Source organism: Puma concolor, chromosome B4 (assembly GCF_028749965.1).
Source record: "Puma concolor isolate L17-30 chromosome B4, mPumCon1.1.hap2, whole genome shotgun sequence".
NCBI classification, from domain to species: Eukaryota; Metazoa; Chordata; class Mammalia; order Carnivora; family Felidae; genus Puma; species Puma concolor.
Window position 1 is genome coordinate 83,266,094 of NC_141673.1, and position 27,730 is coordinate 83,293,823.

General features: G+C 40.4%; 1 protein-coding gene across 6 annotated transcripts in view; it reads left to right on the plus strand.

Annotated features, from left to right (window-relative positions):
- Window positions 1-27,730, plus strand: part of ITPR2 (inositol 1,4,5-trisphosphate receptor type 2) — a 515,364-nt gene that overhangs the window by 442,084 nt on the left and 45,550 nt on the right. For 5 of the 6 annotated variants that reach the window (XM_086713794.1, XM_025930361.2, XM_086713796.1 and 2 more), the window contains 3 exons: window positions 9,819-9,949; window positions 11,276-11,441; window positions 23,755-23,915. In XM_086713794.1, coding sequence (XP_086569920.1) covers window positions 9,819-9,949; window positions 11,276-11,441; window positions 23,755-23,915 — 458 coding nt within the window. The remainder of the gene's footprint in view (window positions 1-9,818; window positions 9,950-11,275; window positions 11,442-23,754; window positions 23,916-27,730) is intronic. The other variant, XM_086713793.1, reaches the window with a different exon arrangement.

The following is a 27,730-nucleotide window of genomic DNA, read 5'->3' on the forward strand; positions in this document are numbered from 1 at the left end:
CAACAGTGGACTCAGGGGAGATGATGGAAGGAAGAGTTAAGCACAGTGTGAGGACAGAGTCCCCCTTTTCCATCTGGGAGCACACTGTTTTTCCGATCATAATGGTAGGGGCTTCTTTCCTAAATTGCCTTTTTCCTTGAGATGTTGGATTGTTGCATGAGGAAAAATGGATATGCCCTTTGGCGAATGAAACGTTTCAACCTTTATGACCTAAGGGGAGAAATAAACACACGTACATTCCATCCTAATGTCTCAGTAGTCGAAGGAACTGTGAGCAACTGCCTCCCAGGCTTCTTTCCTCCCCTAAGTCCTGGCTACTGGGCTAAGGCTTGCAAACAACAAACCAGCTCATTCCACACTTGTGCAGCTTTACTGTGCTCTGCAATTTCTAAAATCCTGGTATATGCATCCTCCAGTCTAAACATTTCCAATTTCTTCAGCCTTCCCTACATATTACAGCAGTGACTTTTGATGTAACACTCCAAGGCAAGAAGCTGAGTGGTGTTATCTTATTCTGGATAGTGGAATTGGGAATCACACCATACCCATGACCCAGATTTGGTGGACTCTTGGCTAACATGCCATTCTTCACTGGTTCAGCTGTTAAGCCATAAATGCCTATCCTGTACTCATGTAATTGGGAGTTTGGAATTTCAAGCATAAAACGGTGCATTTATTTTTACTTGTTTCTGCCACCCATAATCCAAGGCCATCTCAGTTTGTCCTGGAAATAGACAAGGAGTTGTTTTGCCTGGTTGAACTCTAGGTTTCCAGCACCTTCTAGTTCTAACCTGTCACAGGGCTCATGATATCTTTATGGATCCTGATTCTGTTAAGCAATATGTTCATTCTCTCTTATGTCATCCTCAAGTTGATAAGCTGTAGAACAGGGATTGGCAAACTATGGCCCGCGGGGAAATCTGATTTGCCACCTGTTTTTGTACAGTCCTTGGGCTAGGACCAGTTGTAACATTTTTAAAAAGTATTTTCTTTAAAGAAAAAGATGCAATGGAGGCTTTATGTCACCCACAAAGCCTATAACATTTCCCATCTGCCTCTTTGAAAAACAAAATTGCCCACCTCTGCAAAGGAAGATTTTCATTAAAAGCGCTAGAAATGTTACATAGGACAGTGCTAAGCTCAAAATCTTTAGTATGCTACTAGAAACATGCTTTCAGACTGACATAGTCATGTTCTGTGCAATTCTTCAGCCACAGAGAACTCTGTCTTAAATAAACTATCAGTGAGCCCATGTTTCTCTATCTTTAAAAGAAAAATCATGAGACTCCTCAGAGTCTCCTTGCCAAATCCCAGACACATGTCTGTCACATCCCCAGTTTGAGGTTAGTGTGAACCCATGCTGGTTTCTCTTGACGCCTCCTTCTTCCCACACCATCCTTTCAATGATCCATTTTGGTATGTTATCTTGGGGATCAGCATCAGGCTTATTTGTCAGCAGTTTGCTGAATCTATCACAATCTCAAATTCAGGTCTATAAATGCTCCTCTCTTCTTATTATTCATGATTTAAAAAGAAATATCATAGGGGCGCCTGGGTGGCTCAGTGGGTTGAGCGTCCGACTTCGGCTCAGGTCATGATCTCGCGGTCCGTGGGTTCGAGCCCCGCGTCAGGCTCTGTGCTGACAGCTCAGAGCCTGGAGCCTGTTTCAGATTCTGTGTCTCCCTCTCTCTGACCCTCCCCCGTTCATGCTCTGTCTCTCTCTGTCCCAAAAATAAACAAACGTTAAAAAAATTAAAAAAAAATTAAATAAAAAATAAATAAAAAGAAATATCATAGCTATTTTAAAAACTTGGGCATAGTTTAAGTAGCTGTGTAAAACTAAATAGCTCTTAGGATCTTTACCCCATCTTGAACTGCAATCTATTGTCACTAGAACTCGTTATCTTCTTTTCAATACAGCCTTCTTTCTCCTTAACAGTGTGAAAAGTAATAGGTTAAAAAATTTACTTTCTTTTTAGCACAAATATTCTAACAACAGTGTCCCAAGTATATAGTGACTCAATTCCTGCCTTGCTCCTCTGTCTCTGAATATTACCTTAAAATTATTTCCTTTATGTTAAAGCAAATATACGTTAACTATAGTTTGATTTTAAGAAAAGAGTATTACTTTGCCAGTGAACCAAACACAAAGCCAGCATTCTTCCTGCCAGAGACTATAAAGATGGCAGACCCAGGGGCCCAGCACAGTGGCTGAGCTAGTGATGCTCATCCCCAGCATGGGAGCCAGAAGCTCCTAAGACTCGGGGAAATAGCTGCCAGAGGCTCTTGTCCTGGAGTCAGATCTTCAGGCTCTTATGTGCTGTGAGCGTGTCCCAGGACGTGGCTGCCCAGCTCTGTACAATCTTACAAATTGTAGGCTTTATACAATTGTCATTGATAACCAACCTGGCATTCTATTGTAATTGTTTTATGTGCTGTTACTGATTGTGAGATTTTGATCTTAACGTTTTAGAAAAAGTGAATATTTTTGTAAAACCAGAAATTCATTAAGCCGATTCAGTATACATGATGATGATATTATTAATTATATAATTAACAATTATATATTTATATATAATTATTAATAATTAATAAAACCTTAATAATTAATTATTATAATTATAAAACCTTATTCATTCCTTCATATAGCAATACTTGTTGAGCCTGTACTACTGGCCAGCCACCATGTTAGGTGTTCAAGACATAGTATTGAATAGACAAACGTGATCCTAGTCCTTATGGAACTTATAAAACACTGAGGGGGGGAGGCCTAAAAAGTCATAAAATATGGTGAGTCCTACAAGCGGTGCTATGATAGATAATCACAAGAGAGTTTGGCTGTAGGTAGAGCAAACAGAAAGGCCTTTCTGAGGAGGGATTATTTAAATTGAGACTTGGAGCATGAAAAGGAGCCAATCACACCAAGAGGTGTGCAAGTACATTCTAGGCACAGGGAACAGCATGGGTGAGGGCCCTGAGGCATGTCAAGGGTGTAGATAGATGCTCTTAATTATCCTCACATTATATGTAAAAACACTGAAGGACACAAACTTTAAGTAAGGTCACAATAGCTCGTAGACTAAGCTAGATCTCCAGTTCCAGGGCCTGTCCTCCAGTCTTCTAAGTTTTATTGTCTTCTAGTTAAAGGATTAACTGGGAGGAATGCTAGGGGCGTCTGATGAATAGAGGCCAGGGATTCTGCTAAACATCCTACAATGCATAGGACAGCCCCCCTCAGCAAAGAACTATCCAGCCCAAAATATGAATGGTGTTGAGGTTGAGAAACTCTGTTCCATCACAAAGTCAATTTGGATATTGATTTACAACTCTGAATACAAACTCATAAAAGACTTCTCAAAAAAACCTCTACAACCTGTGACTCACCTCATATATTACCCAAAGAAGAGAACTTCCCTTTTCTGGATAGACAGATGGGGACAATTCTTCCTGGCTTATTACGCCAGAAGCAAAGTCTCCATTTATTTAGGCTCCACCTGCACTGGGAGCAGGGAAAGGCAGGTATGATTTTGCAGGGAAGCTCCCAGAGAATAGAGATGAGGACAGCAGAGGAATGTCAGCCCCAGAGGGTGACAGGAACACTTTTGGGAGCCAGAGCTGATGGCAATCATTCCTAAATCAGTCTTTAAAACTGCAGGAATGCCTGTATTAATGCGTCTACCCTTTCCCCTGTGCCCGTTTTGCGTTTGGCACGGTTAAGTGATAAAATTCATTGGGCTGAAAAGTCCACAGATTTGATCCTCTAGCCCTTGGCCACATGTATTTACTGCAGAAGTGAATAAAAGCCAGAACCTCGTGTTTGCTGTGCACCATGTGCCACTGAGATTTAAAAATAACTTTTCTATGTCTACGATCAGAATTAAATTTTAATTTGCAAACCCTAGTGTGCATTTGTGACGGCCTTGGTTTGTTACCTTGTGGACAGCAGGTCCGTGTTACAAAAGGCCCAGACACATACACAGTAGCAGAATAACAAGCCTTGTGGTGACTGGGAAGCCCAGCGGCCGGTCCCTGAGGAAGCTCCAGCAGATGCCGGTAGGGTCATTGTCCCAGGAGCCGCACATTCGCACGGTAACTGGCAACCAACTGTGGTCGGAAAAAAAAATAAAAAGAACTTTTATTTCATTTGCTGCAGACCTACCTGAATTCTTAGACAAATATAATCACCAAAGAAACACCAGAAAAATTTAATAACTGATTTTCTAGAAAGGTTAGGGCTTTTTTAGGCAATTTACAAAACACAGTTACAAGTATTTTCCAAGGAAAGGTCATTTGAATATACAGAAAAGGGAGGAAGTTCACAGATTTCTCACACTAATGAGTAATTCAAATGTAATATGTTTTGGTAGTTTACTTTAATGAAAGAGACTGAGGAATAGCAGAAACCAATCAGCCTTAGTGCCAGTCTACGTCTTGGCTTCCCACTGGGGGCCCCGCGTTTTAAGTCTCTCTTTCTAGTTAAAATTTTTAAAAAAGAATTTCCATAATGAAGCGATTGTAGTTAAAGTTTAAAACTAACAAACAAGAAATTTTCAATTGCACTCAGGCTTTCAGATATATATCTTAGTGATAATCTGTTGTTTCTAAAAAATCATTAAAAATGGATAATTTAATTATTAAAACAGAAAAAAATAGTCTTATTAACAGCTCTTAATTCAAGCATGCCCAATATTTGAAAAAATTTATAGACTAACACCTCGGATCGGAGCCAATCGAATATATTTTTATTCATTTCTTCATATAAAACACTTGAATTTCTTTTATGAATTAAGAAAAACCACTTTATTTTACTAATACTCAACTGAAAAGGAGGATAATTTAACCCCATATTGTTCAAGTATAAAGTTTGTTATATTAAAACTATAACTTTGTATAAGATTTTGTAGCCCTCTGTCACCAATAATGAAATTATGATACCTACATTTGTTGCCCCCCATGTGCCAAGTGATGTTCTCAGTTTCTTACAGGTATATATTTAGCTTTTTTAAGTGTGTCCACATGACCCATCTATTTCCATGAATTCTTTACTTTTGCCTGCACACAAGCATGTGTTGTCACTTCTTTATTTTCCATAAAGCCTATTTATTTATTTATCTATCTATCTCTCTATGTATCTATCCATTTATTTAGAACAGGGGAGGGGCAGAAGGAGAGGGAGAGAGAATCTCAAGCAGGCTCTGCACTGCCAGCACAGAGCTCAACATGGGGCTCAAACTTGTGAGATCATGACCTGAGCCAAAATCAAGAGTTGAATGCTCAAACTGGCTGAGCTACCCAGGTGCCCCTGTGCTGTCGCTTCTTTTATAACTACCTGTTTTCATCATTACCCCCTCGCCACCATTAGCTAGATTATTGTTCTTGCATTTGAAATCTCCTTGCTACCATCTGTTTGAACCTTCCTCTGCTTTCTGTTATCCCCACAAACTAGTCCATCTCCTTCCTTTCAGGACCAAAGTTTCCTATAAAACAATTGACCTACCCTCTCTCCTTGATTTCTGCATCAACCGTCTTCTGTTTCACTGTCTACCATCTTCCTGTTGTTTCCTGATGACCTAAATGTTCAATCCAGCGACCTTTTCTTGCTTCTCATTGCCTTTGACTCTTCTGTAATTTTTACACTTTTTTGTGCCTTCTCCATCTTTAAATTATTTTCTTCCTGAATTTAAGGTCACATTACTCTCCCAGCTGTCTTGTGCTCTGTAGCTTTTAAAAATGTTTTCTGGGGTGCCTGAGTGGCTTGGTCAGTTAAGCATCCGACTTCAACTTAGGTCATGATCTCGCAATTCCTGGGTTTGAGCCCCATGTCAGACTCTATGCTGACAGCTCAGAGCCTGGAGCCTGCTTCGGATTCTGTGTCTCCCTCTTTCTCTGCCCCTCTCCTGCTTGTGCTCTGTGTCTCTCTCTCAAAAATAAACAAACATTTAACAAATTTAAAAATGTTTGCTCATCTTCTCATTCTACACACACAGAAATCATCTGAAATTCTTTCTTTGTCTTCATCATAACACCTTACATCCAGCTCCCCCTTCTCAGTTGTCAATTTCTGTGGTTTAATGGGACCATCCATTCCCAAGTAAGCTCTGGCTGGAAGCTTCAGTAGGATGTGTAACATTGCCTTCTCCCTCATGCCTAGGGTCATGGCGCCTCCTGTTCATCCATACTTTTCATTCTCATGGCCATCACCCTGTTGAGGCTCATCACACATTATGCCTCCTATCTGGTCTTTCTACCTCCAGGCATTCTCTTCTCTTCAATTCACCTACTGTATCACCACTAGACTGCTTACCAGAAATCACTGCTTTGGGTATTTTTTCCCCTACCCCAATGCATGATTTTCATGATACTCCATTGCCTGCCAAATAAAACCCAAACTCACAGAGAGCCCCCAGTTTCTCTCCCCAGAATTATCTTCCACTCCTCTACATACTGGTTTATTTGATCTTCTATCTTCATCATATAGGTGAATGTTTTTCTACCTCTTGGGCTCTGTGGCCATACCATGTAAATGCCTCTCTGCTACTGTTTTAATCCATCGAATATTCAAGACAAACTCAGAGGCTACAGTCATTAGAGGGACTCCCCTCTCATTACCCTAGTATTAAGTGTTCTTCCTCTATTCTGATTTCTTTGTATCACTTCTGTGGCTTTAAACACATGTGAATTTGCCTTATTATTTAAGTAAATATTCTATCTCATACTGTTTCATCAGCTAGTTGATAAACCACCTTGCCCCAATTTAAAGTTCTCCAGTGGCTCCTCTTGGCTTTCAGATAAAGTTGAAACCCTTTATCTGGGTGTGCGAGTCTCTCCATAATAAACAGGCCCCTTCCTGTTTTTCTTCTCACACTTGTCTACATGCACCAAAGGCCCAGTCATTACAATACACCTGCGGTTCCAAAAGCACCTCATATGCGTTCATGCCTGTTGACCTTTGCTCATCCCACTTTCTCTGCCTGGAATGTCTTACTTTGCTGATATTACTAGCCAGGCAATATCTCTTTCAATATTCAACTCAGGCGCCACCTCCTGCAAGATGCTGTCCCCAATGCCCCCCATCCTGTGAGATGCATACCACCCTGCCTGCACATTGCATTGTCTTTGTTCACCTGCTGACCCATCTTTCCTAGGAAGCCACAACTCTCCTAGGGACCCCCACACTCTGCTCTCCCCACCTGTATACCCAGCACCTAGCACAGGGTCTGTTGAGGTAGTGAGATGAGGCAGGTTTGGCATAGAGAAGGCAAGGTGGTTATGTAGGTAGGTCTCCACAAGGTGGCATTTACTTAGGTGAATTTACTATGACTCAGGGCCTGGCTTTCAGCCTGAAGGCCTGGGAACTTGGCTTAACATATTGTGAATAAATCCATCTCACAAAGATAGAGCCTTATTAAAACCAAGCTCTTGGAGGCTGCTATATAAAACTAACATGCCTCTGCACCGGATATTATGGAGTGAATATCAATTGTTGTCATTGAGCTGACCTGGGCATTCTCCCCCTGTTTATATGCCACACAGAAGGTCAGTACTCTCATTATATATATTTGCAGCCAATGAATTTTATTTCACAATGGCTAATCATGTGAATTGTGTGTGTATTTTACTAGCTCACCTGTGACAGAATGAACAACCTCATTCTTAAATTCTTGGGGAGAGATGGGAGGACTTTCATGTGGCTTCTATGTACTGACCAATCTGGCACATATTAAGTCATTAGTAAGCACTTATGTGACATGACCAGGTAGTTTCTGATTAAATATATGAACCCAGATCCCTCCACTAAATATAAGGTTGCTTTGATTGAAAGTCTAACCATAGCAAAGTAGCATATAGACCTATTCCATATGACCTCATTACTGGAAAACCATATTTCTCTTTTTAAAATTCCTTTAATTCCCTTATACATTTCTATTTTTTTCTCATGTTTATTTATTTATTTTGAGAAAGAGTGGAGAGAGAGAGCAGGGGATTGGCAGAAAGAGAGGGAGAGAGAGAATCCCAAGCAGGTTCCATGCTGTGAGCACAGAGCCTGATACTCATTCTCACAAACCATGAGATCCTGATCCAAGCTGGAATCCATATTTGGACACTTAGGTGAAGGGGCCACCCAGGTGCCCCCTCTCATGCGTTTCTAACCAGTTTTCTTTATGGTCTTCCTAGCCATCACATTAGAACCCACCTTCAGGTGTCAGAGACCTAACTAGCATGTTGCACACTGAGATTTCTCTGTCTGATTTGTCTCTTCCTCTGCGCTGCTGCCCTTGCGAGCCTCACCTCTTCCCCATTTCTCCTTCCTCCAAAAGCAGTTTTATTTCTTCTACTTTCTCAATCAGAATGTACCTCAAGGCTCACCTCTAAGGCAAGTGGTCTGGCTCAGAATCTGCTGCTAGCTTTGAAGCTGAGCTTGATACTTGCCCATCTCTGACTTCAGCTTTCCTCTCGAGGTATATGTTTATGTTTTTAAAAGAAACGGCTCTGAATAAGGTGAAAATATTGGGATCCCCTATCCATGTGAAGTTAAAGTCCGTTCACAAGAGTAAGATCAGGCTTTTTGTAACAAAGTACCAAACAGGCTGTTGGTTGGACCATGTAGACAAAATTAGACTTTCTTTCTTTTTTTTTCCTCTGGTTGTTTCCATACTCCTGCTTTGACATACACACTGTGGCCACACAATTCCAAAAGTCAATGCCTTTATGGTTCTTTAACCTTGTAACAAGAAAAATACGTTTCTGCTCACTTACCAATTTTAGAAAATCCTGATTCTAATATCCAATTTAGTATGAACTTTTCACTATTTTAAATGCCTGGGAAATAATTACCAAGTCTGGTCACTTTACCTTTAAACAAAATAAGACCAGGAATTTTTCTGTCACATTATGTCTTTTCTGTCTCCCCATCTCTTCCTAAATATTTTCACATAAGTACATTCCCATGTAATAAATTGTTCACATAAATACATTGTGATTCTTGTCCATAGCTCAATGCTCAACATTAAAAGAGCTTAGGGGCACCTGGGTAGCTCAGTCAGTTAAGCATCCAACTCTTGGTTTTGGCTCAGGTTGTGAGATCGAGCCCTGTGTCAGCCTCCACACTGAGCATGGAGCCTGCTTAAGATTCTGTCTCCCCTTCTCTCCCTCCCCCTCCTCCACTCGTGTGTGTGTACGTGTGTGTGTGCACTATCTCTCTCTCTCTAAAATAAAAACATATATAAATAAAATAGCTTAGATGCTTAGCTAAAGTAATGAAATAATATCTGCCCTAATTTTTAAGCACCTACTAGGTGTATGCTAATCTCTGTGCAGTGTTTTACATATCCTAAATATAAGGTTCTGAAGGGTTTCACCCTTAATCAGACCTCCCCATTTTATAGATGAGGATATTGAGGTCAAGTGACTGCTCAAGTCTCAGTACTGGGACAGAGTAGAATTTGAAGCCACACCCATGTAACTGCCTTCACATGTCCCTTCACCTGCAATATCTTTGCCTCCTGGGTGAGCTGTGTTCCTGAGCTCTTACCACAGCCTCCCCACACGACACAGTGCACAAGGCATACTAGCTTTCTTATATTTTGTACTTTTCATCCTGTGATTTTTCACCGATGGAAGAAGACAAATATTTCAGAATCCCATTGCGTGACCTTCTCAGTCTGTGTCAGTCACGTGCTGCAACATTTAATGCATGTTGTGTGATCTCAAAAAATTGTGTCGTGGCACAATTATAATGAAATTGAGATTCGGAAGTAGACAATAGCATATTTAAAAACATGAGCTTGCTGCGGTGTTTAATTTGTGTGTTTTCATAGCAGATGAAGAGTATGAAGATGGAATTGAAAGGACGTGTGACACGCTCCTTATGTGCATTGTCACTGTCCTGAACCAGGGCCTCAGGAATGGCGGCGGCGTGGGAGATGTTCTGAGAAGGCCATCGAAAGATGTAAGCTGGAGACAAAAACATTTTTTCAAGGAGAATATAATCATTTTTTATAATTTATTTATTTATTTTGAGAGAGAGAGACAGCACACGAGCACGAGCAGGGGAGGAGCAGAGAGAGGGAGAAAGAATCCCAAGCAGACTCCACACTGTCAGCGCTGAGCCCCACGGGGGGCTCCAGCTCAGGAACTGTGAGATCATGACCTGAGCTGAAACCGGGAGTTGGACACTTAACCAATTGAGCCACCCAGGCACCCCTGAACATAATCATTTTTTTAAAACCTTCTTAATAGCATTTACAGTATTGTTTTTGTTTTCAGGATACCATATCATGTTGTTTGTTTTCAAAATATAATGGTGGCCATTAAAACCAATTCATTGTATGCTAGAATTACACAGAAATAGCTAACGTACTAAAAAAAATCTATGTATGTCATGAAAAGTTTCCAAATTTGAACTGTGTATTGTATTACAGCAATGAGATCATGCCTACAAACTTCATACAGGAGTTAATTGTTACATAAATAACAGAAACTATGCTGCTCCTTGTCTATCAGTCTTCTCAGGCATGAAGATTTTACTCTTTGTCTCTGAATAGTAATGGCCACCATTATTTATCCATGATGAATATAAAATTTGAACAAATTCTAACATGATTTCATATATTAAAATGGCAAGGCTGAAAATTTTCTCATTAGCTACAAAACTCTCAAGCACCAGGCTAGAGACATAAAAAAAAAAAATCTCAGTTCTCCAACAGGCCAGCTGTAGCATATTGTCAGTTCATCTAATGGTGCCTCATCTATGAAACAGCTGGATTAGAATCTCTAATGTGTGTTTTCATACTGTCCATCAAAGAGAAGTAACCTGGAGCTGTGTGTCCTTGACCCTATAAGGCCAAGAACAAAATCTACTCTAGAAACTGACAAGTCCTTCTCAGCTCCCTAATCACTGACTTTTGGAATGGCTACTTGTCTGCTTTTTGTGTAGCTTCTGGGATAGGGTCCCAATATGCCAAAATGCAGTTAGCAGAATCACACAGGGAAGTGGTTTTTAAGAAAAGGTATGTGTCTGATTGTTGGGAGGGGTAGAAGTCCTAGAGAATACAAGGGCTTCTGGGAAACAGATGTGATGTTTATTTCACGACACTTAAGGAAACGAATATGAAGCTGGAAAGTGTGTGTCATTTTTTTTCCAACTTGGAGTGCCATTTGTATTTATTCAGGAAACATTAATTGAATATATTCTCCATGTTAGACAATATGCCAAATCAACTTACCTTGAAAATGTGTATATATATTGATATACTTTTAAAATATCCTATTTCAGGAGCCCTTGTTTGCTGCCCGAGTGGTATATGACCTTCTTTTTTATTTCATTGTTATCATCATCGTTCTTAACTTGATTTTTGGTGTTATCATTGATACTTTTGCTGATCTCAGAAGTGAAAAACAGAAAAAGGAAGAAATTCTAAAGACAACATGTTTCATCTGTGGTAAGTGTTCTCGGAATACTAAAATAATAGATGAAGAAACTGTCCAGGAGGAAGGAGGGGCTAGAGTGATTTTTATTTGTCATGCTTTGGGAAAAATAATTTCAAAATGAAAGCTGGACAAAAACTATGTAACCGAGGATTGGACTAGGGTTCTCTGCTTCCAGAAATAGATGAATTATATCTCAAAGCTATCTTGTCATTATTTCTGCAATTTGTATGATTCTCTGACTGTAGAATGTGTTGCAAAAGGTTACACCAACTGGCAAACAGATTTTTAATCACAATAACATATTGATTAAATGACAGAATGATTTTTATTTTATTTTGTTAGATTGTGAATCCACAGACGATTTTTCTAGCAGCTTGAACTTCTATTCACTGACTGTAACTTCTCTCAGTTTTTCATCTGTCTCTCTCTCTCTCTCTCTCTCTCTCTCTCTCTCTCTCACACACACACACACACACACATACACACACACACACACACACACCACACTTCACACCTCATACTCTCCTCTCCTTCTCCCACTGTTAGCTTTCTCAGACTCATCCAGCTTTCTCCTTGCCTCATCATTCCTTTTGGCTCTACCCTATTCTCAATATACCACAGCCCTTTCTGGCTTTGGTTGTCTCCGTAGCTGGCCTAGCACCCTGGAATCCTTCCCCCTCCTTGAATAATCACCAAGTCCAGGTTACCTTCACCATCTTTTTTACCATGCTGAGCTGAAGAATCTTTTGCTTAAAGTCACAAAACAAGAGTGAAGGCTTCACTACAACATTATCCTCTATAACTCCAATTGGGCCTTCAATAAATCCCATTTCCTCCTTGGTTCACCTTTTGTCAACTATCTCATTCTCCTCAGTGGATCTTCCAAACCTTTCCAACATTCCAAGGAAACAAACATGAATTGGACATGCCCGTCTTCAGGGTATTCACAGTCTATTGTGGAGTACAAACACAATAAGTATCATGGCTATTTAACATTTAAGCAAAAATGAACTATTGGGACCTCATGAAGATAAAAAGCTTCTGTACAGCAAAGGAAACAATCAACAAAACTAAAAGGCAACCAACGGAATGGGAAAAGATATTTGCAAATGACATATCGGACAAAGGGCTAGTATCCAAAATCTATAAAGAGCTCACCAAACTCCACACCCGAGAAACAAATAACCCAGTGAAGAAATGGGCAGAAAACATGAATAGACACTTCTCTAAAGAAGACATCCGGAAGGCCAACAGGCACATGAAAAGATGCTCAACGTCGCTCCTTATCAGAGAAATACAAATCAAAACCACACTCAGATATCACCTCACGCCAGTCAGAGTGGCCAAAATGAACAAATCAGGAGACTATAGATGCTGGAGAGGATGTGGAGAAGCGGGAACCCTCCTGCACTGTTGGTGGGAATGCAAACTGGTGCAGCCGCTCTGGAAAACAGTGTGGAGGTTCCTCAAAAAATTAAAAATAGACCTACCCTATCACCCAGCAGTAGCACTGCTAGGAATTTACCCAAGGGATGCAGGAGTACTGATGCATAGGGGCACTTGTACCCCAATGTTTATAGCAGCACTCTCAACAATAGCCAAATTATGGAAAGAGCCTAAATGCCCATCAACTGATGAATGGATAAAGAAATTGTGGTTTATATACACAATGGAGTACTACGTGGCAATGAGAAAGAATGAAATATGGCCTTTTGTAGCAACATGGACGGAACTGGACAGTGTTGTGCTAAGTGAAATAAGTCATACAGAGAAGGACAGACTCCATATGTTTTCACTCTTATGTGGATCCTGAGAAACTTAACAGAAGACCATGGGGGAGGGGAAGAAGAAAAAATGGTTAGAGAGGGAGGGAGCCAAAACATAAGAGACTCCTAAAAACTGAGAACAAACTGAGGGTTGATGGGGGGTGGGAGGGAAGGGTGGGTGGGTAATGAGTATTGAGGGCACCTGTTGGGATGAGCACTGGGTGTTGTATGGAAGCCAATTTGACAATAAATTTCATAATAAAAAAAATTAAAAAAAAAACACTTTCAGAGACATAATAGAGAAGCTCACAGGTTGTTATACCCCTTCAGGTTGTGGTAAGGGACAGTCAAGAAAGAGTCAGGAAAGGCTTCAAGGAGAAATGGTCACTGAGCTGATGGTAAAAAATGGAGGGTAATTAGTCGTATTAAAATGGGTAGAAGTAGAGTGACCAGCATAAGAACAGGCATGGAGGATAAGAACAGCACAATGAAAGTCTTCAGTTACTCTAAGGAGCTCAGTGTTTCTGGAGCATGAATTTTGGAGCAGGGCATGTCCAAGGAAGAGATTCGCCAGATCATATGGGGCCTTTTATGTTAAAAAAAACTTAGACTTTATCCTGTAGACTTATAGAGGATGCTGAATCATTAAAGAATTTAAGTAGAGGAATACAGGGTCTAATTTTTGTTTTAGAGCAATAGGGCAGCTATGAGAGGTTGTTTGTTAGGACGTAGTCCACGTGAAAAGTAATGAAACTGTGATGTAGGAGAGTTAGGGTGGCAGTATTAAAGGTAGAGGACTGGGTCATGAAATATTTAGGGACAGAATTTTTAAATCTCAGTGGTTAGAAATGGATATGAAAGATAGTTGGGTGTCTGGGTGGATGGTAGTACCAACAGTTGAGTTTAAGAAGAAAAGAAGAAGAAGAATTTAGAGAGAGATATGCTGAGTTTGGCTTTAGAAATACTGAAATTGCAGCATACATTGAACACCCCAGTGGGACACACCCAGCACAGAGGTCAACATAGGTCTGAGCCTCAGAGAATGAGTCTGCACTAGAGACAGCAGTTGGGGAATCTTCAGTCTGTGTGTGGAGCAGAAGTGTGGAGAAAGGCTTCTGAGGGGGGAAGAGAAGAAGATGGGTTAGCATGGGAAACATTAACACTGAAGAGTTAAGAGAGAAAGAGGAACACACACACACACACACACACACACACACACACACACACACGCTCACACGCTCACACGCACACACACAAATCTGTCCAGTCAGAATGGTGTGAGGAGAACCAGGAATGTGTGGCATGTGGACATGAGGGGAGGGTGCATCCTTGGGAAGACAGAGACTGATTATCAACTATTTCAAAGCAGAGAAGGCCAGAGACATATTAACTGAAGTAGAGCCTTTGGTGACTCAAGATAAAGATGGAGAACTTTCCACAAGGATAAGTTGCACAATGCTGAAGGGAGACTTACTGGAAGGAAATGAGGCAGCAAAAAGAGTCTTGTTTTTCTAGATCTAAATTAGATGGAGAGAAGCAAGATTGGGATGGAGCCAAGGAAGATATTGTACAATAATTTGGGGGATTTAGGGAAGAGAAATGTTGTATGGAAGCATGAGTCCCATGGGGGAAAAGAAGATGCTGCCCTTGAAAATCTCTCTTTGTGTCACAGGATCTTGCTTCAACAGTGATTCATGTAAACCATTTTCTTCATGATCATAATATCTATTATGTCAGTATTCAACTTTGGAAGAAAGGGTTCTTTGGAAGAATGTATCAGTAAGAATCAAGCCTCATTTGAGGACGTGATCCTATCTCCTGTATTCTAACAAGAAACATGAATAGCAAAACAAGTCCATCACTTAACCACTATTTCTGCTCCTCTAAACTTTCCCTTTGCTGTCAAAATTCTCTTTGGTTTTTCACAGTTATTAAAGAAACCTATAACCTATACACTCCTTAAAACACCACAATAACCCTCATCACAAAATTGAATGTTTTTCTGAACTCTCCCCATTAATTTCCTGCTGACCTTCTCTTCTGCCTTGGATTGTTCATTCTTTGGTTTCATCACAAGGCCCAATGTTTTTTTTCCAACCACTGGATAAGCAGTTCGGACTTTATCATTGACTTCTTGTCTCTTCTCTCTGCCCTCCTCTTTAATACCACCTTTATGCAGATTACTGCCAAATGTGCAACCACAGCTCCAACCTCTCTCCAGGCTTTTGTCCTTTGTTTTCAATTATTGACTGACATCTATGCAGGCATGACTTCCTGACAGCCAAATTTACCATGTCTAAAAACCAGTGCATCCCGACTTCCCATCGTCTTCCTCTGACCTACCAGTTTATCCTGACCTCCACATTGCAGCTGATGATATCCCATGGTGCCTTCAGTTATCTGGGCTGGGAGCTTCTCCATCGTTTTTAACATCTCCTTTTTCCCATTCTAGGTGCACTAGTTACCATGTGCTAAAGAATCTGCTCTTCCAGTCTCAGTCTCTTTCTTCTACACATTCCACAGCCACACCTTGATTTTGCAGGCTCACCTTGGCTCACATCCCAAAATATCCTGCTCAGTGCTGCCAGATTAATTTTTCCAGTGTGAATTCATCATTTTCTTACTCAAAAGGCTATCAATAGCATGGCATAGTCTGTAACTCTAATATTCCAAATTTTCTGGCCTGTGAGGTGCTCCACAATCAGCCTCCTTCTTTTTTTGCCCACCTTTTCACCCAATGTTCTCCTGTTTGTAGCTCAACTTCCAGCCTAACTGCATTACTCATCTTTAATGTAGAGACTCTCAGTTATAGTATTTCCATTTGGAATGCCCAAACTCCTTAGCTATTGAACTCCACCCTCTATCTAAGACCAGCTCTAATGCCATTATTCTGTGAATCCTTCTCTGGTTTCACTAACCAGCAGCAAGTCCTCGCATCACACTTTGATCCATGGTACTCTATGTATTTTGTCTCTTGTCATATCTCTCTTGGATGCTATGCACTGTCATATCATAGAAAGGGCATGGACTTTATAGTTAAGTAGGCACACTGGTTCCACATCTTGGATATGTGATCTTGGCCAAGCTTCCTTTCACCTTGAACTATTGTTCCCTCATCTGGAAAGTGGGGAATATAATGCCATCTCGTGGGGTTTGGAGAGTATAATTGAGACCACATATATCAAAATTCCTAGCTCAATGCTTAACTGAGTAAGCCTTCAATGCACATTAATTTCCCTTCTTTAAGAGATCCAGATTCATGCCTTATTTATTTTTATGCTTCCGTAGTATGTATTGGGGACCATTCACAAATATTTGCTGAATGACTATTCAATAAATCAGCCCAAATGAATATTATCTCTATTTTTTTAAAAACTTTTCTTTATGTTTATTTTTGAGAGAGAGGAAGAGACAGAGAGCAAGCAAGGAAAGGGCAGAGAGAGAGGGAGACACAGAATCTGAAGCAGGCTTGAGGCTCTGAGCTGTCAGCACAGAGCCTGATGTAGGACTCAAACTCACGAACTATGAGACCATGACCTGAGCCAAAGTCGGATGCTTAACCAACTGAGCCACCCAGGCACCCCACATTATCTCTATATTTATGTGACTTATAACCTACAAAAGGAAGATAAAGTGTGTAAATACTAAACTGACATATACTGCAGACAAAAAACCTGGGTGCAACAATTCCAAGTTATTAAATTTTGTCACATTCAGGGTATTGTTTCTGTGGCATCTGCATTCCCACGGAGATATTGGGTCATCTATCAGGAGGCATAAGGAGATATTAGATCAACATGGTCTATTTTCCAGAAGCTTCACATTTATTCTAAAATTTGAGAAGCCATTTAAGTACTTTAACCTAAGAATAAATGTAAAGAGTATTTTTTTAATGTTTATTTATTTTTGAGAGAGAGAGGCAGAGAGAGAAAGGGACAGCATGAGCAGGGAAAGGACAGAGAGAGATGGAGACACAGAATCCAAAGCCGGCTCCAAGCTCTGTGCTGGCAGCACGGAACCTGACGCAGGACTTGAACTCACGAGCTGTGAAATCATGACGTGAGCTGAAGTTGGACACTCAACCAACTGAGCCACCCAGGCACCCCAAGAGTATTTTCTATATTAGAACAAATAGAATGCTACAAAGTAAAACAAATTTAATGTGAACATTTAAAATCATGTAGAATTAAAGAAAAATTTGCAAAGTAATCTCAGGCACTTTCAGCTATTAATCCCTGTGACCTCAGTAGCATAAAGGCTCTCTGCTCTCTGCCCTCAAAGAAACTTTAGCAGAAATGTGTGAAAAGCATTATGATAATGTATATCTAGATATGCATCTGTTCCTGGAATTGCTTACCGTATGTAAGATCTAACACGTACCGTATACATTATAAGAACTTAGTTACAAGAATGATTTAAACAGTTGGGATATTTGGGGTTGTACCAGTAGGCTATGATATAGTTATTACTTGGTAAATGATTCTTAGAAGAGTTGAGTGTTAAACTGTGATCCAAAGAGGGATATAGTATCGAACAACAGAGGAGAAAATCTCCACAGTAGGAGAGAATCAGCTCCAGGACAACACGTACCAAGTGACACCCAAGTAGCAATAGAGGAGGAAGTAGGTTCTGCGACAGGCGAAGAGAGCAGATGGGACATTCCTAGCCTTGAAGGCAATGACCAGATGTGTGAGCATTATGACTCAGAAAACAATTGCTAGTGATCCAGAAGGCGGTCATGATAGGGTGATGATGAGCAGATGCCAGAGCTGGGGCAGTAAGCACAGGAACAAATTGGCACTGATATCCATATTAGTTATTAATTTTGAATTACCAGTGGCTGAAAATCCAGTGAGAGGGAGATGTTGACAGAGCAGATGTGACAAAATAACAGAATGGAGAAAGGATTGATGGGAATCTGGTGCCTAGAATTAAAGATCTTTCTAGGTGATTTCATAGGAGATAAAGGCTGCACTGTCAGAGAGGGACAATGTGTTCTTCTCTCAGTATATTGGTTCTTTATTTGTACTTACACTCTAAGGTCATTTATGCATTTATTTGTTCAGTGATTACTTATTGAGTGTCTACTATGTGCCACGATATTGCAGTGAGCACAACTGGACAAAATGTACTGCCATCATGGAGCTTATTTTCCAGCATACATAGAATGCATGATGCCAAGGGCTATGCAGAAAAATAAAGCTGAGAAGAGGAATAGACAGGCACACCTGGGTGGTGGGTGGGTATGTGTCCTCACCTTAGTCATATTGTGTGGGAAATACGACATAGGTATTCTGAAACGTTTGTGTTGAGCACACAAAGTACCTCTTATCCTTCCTTTCTTTTTGCCTTGCTCATCTCTTCCAAAACCGTGGCTTTCATTGTTAATTTTATGTCATTTATCCTTGAATTAGTATATTTACACCTTGACATCTCTGTTCAGAGTTTCTAGCTTCAGACCTAGCAGCCCAACACCGGTTGTTCGACAGGCATCATAAACTCAACACACCCCAAAGCAAACATATCTTCCCCCAGTCTTTTCTTTCTCTTTTTTTTCCTCTTGCTGTGGTGATATTACCATAAATTCAGTCATTCAGGTCAGACTTTAGGGTCATGCTTGATGCTTCTAAATCTATACCTCTAATTGGACATCAAGCCCTCTTAAATTTTCATTCCAAAACTTCTCTTTACTCTCTCTGTCTTATTCATTTTTCAGTTACTCTGTTAATGTTAGTTGAATGCCTACTGTTTTCCAGATACTATGTCTGGTGCTGATAAAAATAAGTCAGATGGTACAGTGCTAGAGGCTAAGATAGAAATAGACAAATTTTCATAACAATGTCATGGGCACAGGGAGGATCCACTAGCTGGTTGTGCCTTGTGAGAGTCCGTGGTGGCAGTAGTTAAGCTGGGTCTTGAAGAAGGGTAGGAGGTAGAAAAGGGAGGAGATGGAGGCATAGAATTTTCAAAGGACCTGGTTTGTTTGGAGAATGGCGAGAAAGTCAGAGTCACTCTAAGAAATGTGCACAGGGTGGATTGTCACAGCATGAGTCCGAGGATGACTTCAAGTTCCCTGGTTGACAAAGACTTCATTAACAGAGGTGAAGAAGAGCGTGACATGCCCATAAGCTACCCAGCACGATTTACCCAGTAGGCAGCTGGAAATAGAACCTCAAATTGGGAAGAAAGGTCAGCGCTGGGGATACCTCACCAGTATGATGCCGGTTGAAACCATGGGAATGGCCGATAAAGTTTAGCGGGCAAGAACCACTGAAGATGAAAGACAAGCAGTTCCCCTCTTTTACACCCCTCGCTGCCCTAGTCCCCTGGTCTCCCCACCCTCAGCCTCTTCTCTCAGTCTTCCCCTAAATCCTACCACACAAAGTTACCTGATGCACAGCTCTGAACGTGCTGGTCTCCACTCAGAGGCCTTCAGAATAAAGTGCAGTCTCCATTGCTTTGTGCTTAAAGCTCTTCACACTTTGTGCCAAATGCACCATTTCATCTTCCTTTCCAAATGTTCCCTTCAGAGGAGTTGATGCTCCCCCAAACAGGGGATCCACTTTTACCTCTAGCTTTGCCCCGCCATTTCCTCCACCCAGGAGGCAAAAGAACATGGCTTTAGAGCCAGAAAGTTTTTATTTAAACACTGACCGACTTTTCCACTACCGAGAGGCATCAACTTGAGCAATTCACCAAATTCCTCTGAATCTGTTTCCTCATGTGCTAAAAGGTCAGATTGGATTACTGTAATTACCAGAGCATATTTACACATCTTTACGTTGTTGTCAGCACAAATAGGTGCTAAATAAAAATTAGGTGGCTTTTATTACCATTCATCTCTTTTCCACTTGCCGTAATCCTGTTTCAAGGCTCGTCATTTAAAGCTTTACACCTCTTTTAAACCTTTTAAAATGTACCTAGTCACAATTCATTTTGTCCTCTTCTGTGCTTCCTTGGCAATTTATCACCACTTCAGGATATAACACAAATTTTCTGTTTCCTCTACCATATTACAGATTAATTGATAGTAGTCACATTATTTTTATAGCCCTATGTACCTTGCAACAGGAAGGTAATTGTTTGAACTGAATTCTGGGAACATCTACTTTAACATTCTCTCTCTCTCTCTCTCTGTACCTCTTTTGAGATATATGCCTTACAACTCACCCATTTAAAGTATACAAGTCTGTGGGTTTTAGTATATATATTCAGAGTCAGGCATCCATCATCACAATTAATTTTAGAACATTTTCATTGCTCTCAAAAGAAACTTCACACCCCTTAGCCCTCACTACCATCCCCCACCCCAACCTTTCCTCCTCCTCAGTCCTCGGCAACCACTGATCTACTTTCTGTCTCTGAAGATTTGCCTATCCTGGACATTTTACATAAATGGAATCATATAATATGTGGCCTTCTGTGACCTGCTTCTTTTATTTAATATGATGTTTTCAAGATTCATGTTGTAACATGTATCACTACTTCATTCCTTTTTATTGCAGAAAATTTCATTGTACGATATGCCACATTTTATTTATCTTTTCATTAGTTGATGAATGCATTACTTCTACTTTTTAGCTATTATGAATAATGCTGCTGTGAACATTCATGTACTAGTTATTGTGTGGACATATGTTTTTATTTCTTCTGGTTAGGTGCTTCAAGTGGAATTTCTGGGTCATATGGTAACTCTATGTTTAACCTTTTGAGGAGTTGCCAAACTGTATACTACTTGACAATGAAAAAGAATGAAATCTTGCCATTTGCAACAACGTGGATGGAACTGGAGGGTATTATGCTAAGTGAAATAAGTCAGAGAAAGACAGATATCATATGTTTGCACTCACGTGTGGAATTTGATAAACTTAACAGAAGACCACGGGGGGAAGCGAAAGGGAAAAAATAGTTTCAAACAGAGAGGGAGGCAAATCATAAGAGACTCTTAAATACAGAGAACAAACTGAGGGTTGATGGGGGGCAGGAAGGGGAAAATGGTGATGGGCACTGAGGAGGGCACTTGTTGGAATGAGCACTGAGTATTGTATGTAAGTGATGAATCATGAGAATCTACTCCCGAAGCCAAGAGCACACTGTATGCACTTATATTATCTAACTTGACAATAAATTATATTTAAAAAATATATAAAAAATAAAGTGCTTTAGGAAATAAAAATAAAAATAAAAATTAAAATTAAGTTGCATTATTTTAGATTCCCACCAGCAGGGTATGAGGGCTCCAGTTCATCCACATCATCACCAAGATTTGTTATTAATCTGTTTTTGATTATAGTCACCCAAGTGGAATAACATTTTATTAGTGAAATATTCTTAATTCATTCAATAAATATTTTGTTCAGTGCTGACGATAATATCACCAGACACCAATCTAAGCTATTAGGACTGTTGGTGAAGAAAAAAAGACAAATATATCTGCTCATAGACACACAATAAATAATAAACATAATAAGTTCTTATCTGAGTTCCTGGATAAATTTGCATTCCTTTCTTTTGTGCTGATTAACAAGCAGGCTTTTTCTGGCACAATCATTTTTACCTTTTTATCTTAGACTTGTGGTCCGGTTTAATTTCACAACTTTGATATGGCTGTGTTCAGTCTGCTAGGAGGTGATAAGCACTCTAGGAAAAAGAGGATAAAAGAGAAAGAGTGATTGAGGGTGTTGGCAAAAGGGAAGGGACAGGTTGTAGGATTAAATAGGGCGATCAAGTTAAGCAACACGGAGAAGGTGAGATTTGAGCAAAAGGTGAGCAAGTTCATCAAAGAGACATCAGAGGAAAGAGCTCTGTGGGTAGAAGAAGCCACCAGTCCAGGAGCCCTGAAGCAGGAGTCTGCATGCAAGGAACAAGGAGGCCAGTGTGGCTGCATAAGAGTTAGCAAGGGAGAGGAGAGTAAGAGACAAGGTTAGAGAGGCTATAGGGCATAATCATTTCCAGTTTAGCAAGTAGATATTACATGGGATATACTAATACTCAACAATTGTTCATTATTTATATGAAATTAAAACTTGGCATCAACCCAGCATTCTGTATTTTATCTGGCAACCCTACTCATAGGCCATTGTAAGGCCTTTGACCTTTACTTTGAGTTGGAAAAGAACCACTGCAGGGCTTTGAACAGAAGAGAGACACATTCTACTTAGGTTTTTGAAGTATCGCTGTGGCTGCTGTGTTGGGAATAAGCCAACACAGAGAGTTAAAGTGAAAACGGGGAGGCCTGGGAGGCTAATGCAGCTGTCCCAGTGAGAGATGATGAAGGCTCAGATAAGAGAGGAGGCTGTGGAGGTGGGGAGGAGTGGCCAGATTCCAGATCTATGTTGAGGGTAGACCCAAAAGAATTTCAACATGAATTGGATATGGATGAGAGAAAGAGAGGATTCAAGGATGACTCCTCAGTTGGCTTGAACGACTGGAAGCCTGGAGTTGCCATGGAATGAAGAGGCAGACTGTGGGTGGAGTAGTTTTGGGGAAGAGTATGGATTTTATTTGGGTCGTGCTGAGCTGATGATGGGTCAAATAAGAAGAGGCGTCACCATTGGCCTCATCTAATTTTATGGTATTTTCCATTAAAATGTCCAGTAAGGTAATATAAAAGGTCACCCTTTCACTAGGGATAGATTTTTTTTTTTTTTTTTACTTATTGTATGTTATATCTTATTATTTAAAGAGTCTTCTTCATGCCTGAATGGCTTAAAAAAAAATGCTTACAAAAGAAGAGCCAGGATTGGAATCCAATTTCCTAGTTTCTTCTCCAGTATCTGAACTGCAAAACCAGACTGAATCCCAACATCCCATTTTATTTGGCGATCTAACTCATTTTTCCATAGATGTTTTTCTTCGTCTCCATTCACTTTCTTTCATCTACTCTTCAGCCCTTGAAAGAAAAGATTCTTGCTATGCAGAAACCTCCTCAGTGTCCTTCCAGCAGCTGAAAATCTGCCCTGGATATTGAACAGACCATCCCCTCCTCAAAATGCCAGGAACACAGTAGTCTAAAGGCTGGATAAGTCAGAGTCCTTATTGCACTCGGAGCAAAGATCACCGTGGACGTTGGCTTGCCCTTCACTGATTACAAGTGGTTTTCAAGATGACTCTCTCAGCTGACTTTCCCCTTTTTACCCAAGTTCCTGGATAAAATACCTTTTTTTCCTGTCCTGATTAGCAAGCATGCCTTTTATTGCACAATCATTTTTACTTCTTCTGCTTAGACTTGTGGTCCAGTTTCATTGGACAGTTTTGATATGACTATATTTTAAATTATCTTCCAATGTTACATCTATAACAGGACCGCACATTTCTAAGGACCCATTGGGCAGAGGGTGGAGGAGGCTGGAGAATGTTAGTTGAGAAGAAATCTATAAACTATGGCCTTTTTTTCTGGAGGTCTTGTGTACTGTGTTGTTTTTAATCATAACATTCTAAATTGGCACACTCACAGAAAGCATTTTTTCCACATAATTATTATGTTTTGTTTTTATGCTGGGAAGCGCATGCTGATTAAATGACAAATCACATACATTGTGTTTTCTGTGTCTTGCAGGACTTGAGAGGGACAAGTTTGATAACAAAACTGTTTCATTTGAGGAACACATCAAGTCAGAACACAACATGTGGCATTATTTGTACTTCCTAGTCCTGGTGAAGGTTAAAGACCCCACTGAATACACTGGGCCTGAAAGTTATGTGGCTCAAATGATTGTGGTGAGTGATCAGAGCATTTTAACCCATGACTATGTTGCATTTTGTATACTTTCCCCTTCTCTACCCTACCCTTCTCCCAAAATGGAAAAGTTCTCCCAATCATTTGGTTAACTACCAAATAGGACTGTCAATCACTGAAGAATCCTCAGGCTAGCTAACTCACTGGTTTCCAATGGACTTCTTGGTTATATAAACCAAATCTAAGTCTCCAGGGCACAGATGATATTTACTGAAGAATTCTCTCTGCAGTGAATAGTACCATCTCAGTCATGTCCGTCATCTCCTGACCTCATGTCTTTGCTAATGTCTCCATTCCCCAAATCTGGAACTTTCCCATTGGCAAATATGAACAGAAGATTCACGCTTTAAGAAATTCTTTGAATTTCAGAAATCAAGAGTTTAAGAAATTTAACCGTGTTTGAGAAGAGTATGACATTTGATCTCAATGGGAGAACACTGTCTTCCTGTCTATACAATTTGGATTGTCAGTAACGATTGGTACTGATTCTGCCATACTAAGTTGCTTATAACTCCTCATTAAGATCAGTAGCAGAGGCTGTTGTTGTCCATGGTTTGGAGTTCCTTCTGTTTCACAGAAGATTAAAACTAAGTGGTTTAAAAAGAAGCCTAAGTTACAACTTAAGGGTATCATGACACATGTTCAGTATTATTGCATCCAATATAAATTCATGTATTCTTATAATAAACATGGCCATATGTTGGATTTTTTTTCTCAAAAATATTCTTACAAGATAGTGTTCACTATTTGAGAATGAGGCTTTAGAAGAGTCATGACCCTCCTTGCTGCCCAGTCCCAAGGATAGCATTTAGGAAACACCAGTTCCAAAGCTTCAGAGAACCAAGTGACAGTGACTCTGTGTCCGTCCTTCTGGGAGCTGGTCATGCACATAGGAAGACATACTGCAGTAGAGGGAGCAACCAAAGAGCATGTTTGGAGGGTAACATCCTAATAACTACAAGTAAATATTGCAGTAATTTGTCTTACCTGACAATATTTATGTGTCATAGCAGAGCTACATGTAAATTGAATTTTTATTGTTCAGCATTTTTCATGTTTTCTCCTTTTTGACTTACATCCTCCTATAAGTTGTTTCATGTGCATAGTAGTTTGCATCCTACTATGATGTCATTCTTTGTGTGACAGTGGGCAGAACCTAATATTGTTTCTTTTTCTCCATGTTTCCTTTTCTGCACTCTCTCCCTTCTACATTAGGGGGAAAAAGCTAATCAGTTTGAAGATAGGCATTCATAATCATTATTTATACATTCTTGATCTTGAGATGCTCGAGACCATCAATGTGAAATATTTTGTGTCTGTTTACTAGAGAAAAGACATGTAGAGCATTAAGTATATATATATATTTTTAATGTTCATTCATTTTTGAGAGACAGAGAGAGACAGAGCATGAGCAGGGAAGGGGCAGAGAGAGAGGGAGACACAGAATCTGAAGAAGGCTCCAGGCTCTGAGCTGTCAGCACAGAGCCCGATGCGGGGCTCAAACCCACGAACTGTGAGATCATGACTTGAGCTGAAGTCAGATGCTCAACTGACTGAGCCACCCGGGTGCCCCACATATAGAGCATTAAGTTTAAAATGCAACCTCACATTGCTGTATGTTATCAAAATTTGAGTAAATATAATTAGTATATATTTACTGGGCATCCACTCTGTCCCGTGGACTAAAAGATTTTGGGGAATACACTGAAGAGTCTGACACATTCCTTCTCTGCCAAGGAATTTAGAACTTAATAAGAGGGGGAAGAGAATAACAAACCAAAAGTAGAACAGGCCAAGTTCCTCAAGGGTGGAACAAATGAAAATCTGTAAAGGCTTAAACATATAGAGTGATATCCAACTGGGAGGTGGTAGAAGGGAGAGTCTGTGTGTGTGTGGGTGTGGGTGTGGGTGTGTTGGGGGGCAGTCCATCAGACAGAGTAGGATTTGTGCAGATTGGGAGTGTCTGATGGATTGAGTTCCTGTATGCACAAAGGCATACAGGTGGAATTTGGGGGACACCGGCCCAGTTTCAGTGGCACAGAGTCAACTTGTAATGAAGCTCTGAGAGATATTATAGGGAAAGTAGATTGGACTTTTGAGTAGTAAGTGTCCGTTTGGGCCATCATTTCATTAGGAATGGGAAGGCACTGGAGGGTTTCACTACAGGAATGATGTGGCCTAGAACAGTCGTCAGGCAGTGGTGCATAGGCTGGTTGGGAGAGGGGAAAGATGAAATCAGAGGTGCTATCTGGCAATTGATGAGATTAGGGTGGGGGCCAATATGAGCCCAAGATACCTGACATTGTGAGCCTGGTCACTGGGAGAAAGGTGGTGTATCAGTTTCAGAAGGTCTTGCGCAAGATCAGAAGCTGGTCAGAAAAGAACACTTTTGATTTTAAAATGATACTAGAAGCTAAGTCATAAATTAGGAGGGACAGGATAGTAACAACATGAGCCTTAGAGCCCGAAAGATCTGGGCTTGAGCCTTAGTTCTGTCACTTATTTGCTGTGTGGTCTGCGATATCTTGGGTAAATCTTTGAACCTACCATACAAGGCTTCTGTCTTCTCATCCAAAAGGGAGAAAATTGCTGTGACATCAGTGAGATGATACGTTAAACATGGCTAGCATACTGGAGGTACTCGGTAATTGACAGTCTTCACTGTGACTGTCCACATGGAGTAACAGTTGAAGCCATAAAATTAGAGAGAAATGAGAGAAGGGAGACTGTGTAGAGAGAAAGGCAGAGAAAGCCAGAGACAGGACATGCGAGATCCCCCATTCAGGAAGAAAGAAGAAAGACACATAAAATAAGTAGGAAGACAATAAAAAGGGCAAAAGGAGAACCAGGAAGCAGTGTATGTCAAAAGGCAAGAGACAAGCCTTGCAATGTCAATTTCAACAGCATCAGTTGCTGTAGAGAGGCCATAAAGAAGAGACAGGTCAGACAGAGCTTTGGGGTTTTGTAATAAGGAAATCACAGGTGGCTTTTACCATAAAACAGTGTTGACCTCTGTTAAGCCTTAACATTAAAATCAGCATTTGGCCAGGCACTTGTACCTGAGTTTTTAAGTGCCCACACACTTATCCATGTTTCTGCCCATCCTATTCCATCGGCTCTCTCCAGAACCGTGATGGGAGGGAGGAGAGCTCATAAACTCATTCCAATCTGAACTGTCTCATTCTCATCCAAGCAGGGCACATCCAAGACAACAGGCACTGTTTCTGAATCTCAATGGCCAGGAGAAGGAAGAGTGAAATTATTAAGCTCAGTACTGATGGAAACAAAAAGTCATTTGCACCAAAGAGTGTTCACTTACTGGAATAGCCTTTCTGGAAAAGTTCAAAGAATCTGTAGCTAATGAACCCAATATAGAAAATCTGTGACTCTAAGCTGTGTGGCGATTATGGCCTTGAAATCCTGATCTACCGAGAGAGAGAGAAAGAGAGAAGAGAGAGAGATTTTAGAGCACACAGCAAGTTGAATCACATCTATAACTCAATTCAAACTCTATATCTTTTCTGTCTCCAAGCCAGAGGTAACTACTTTGAATAGTTTGGTAGGAAACCTTCCAGACATTTTGCTACCACCTTTATTTTTGTCCTTAAAAATAGCTTCATTTACCGAGCTGATTTAAGTGCTTGTGTATCAGCAGAACTTTAAAGCTTTAAATTCTTCATAATTGATGTAGCTCTTACCCTCAAGTGTTTATGCAAAAGAAAATGAGGAAGTTCCTATTCACCAAACAACTCATATGAATTCTACCACACTGCTTAAGTACATCTGATTTGTACTC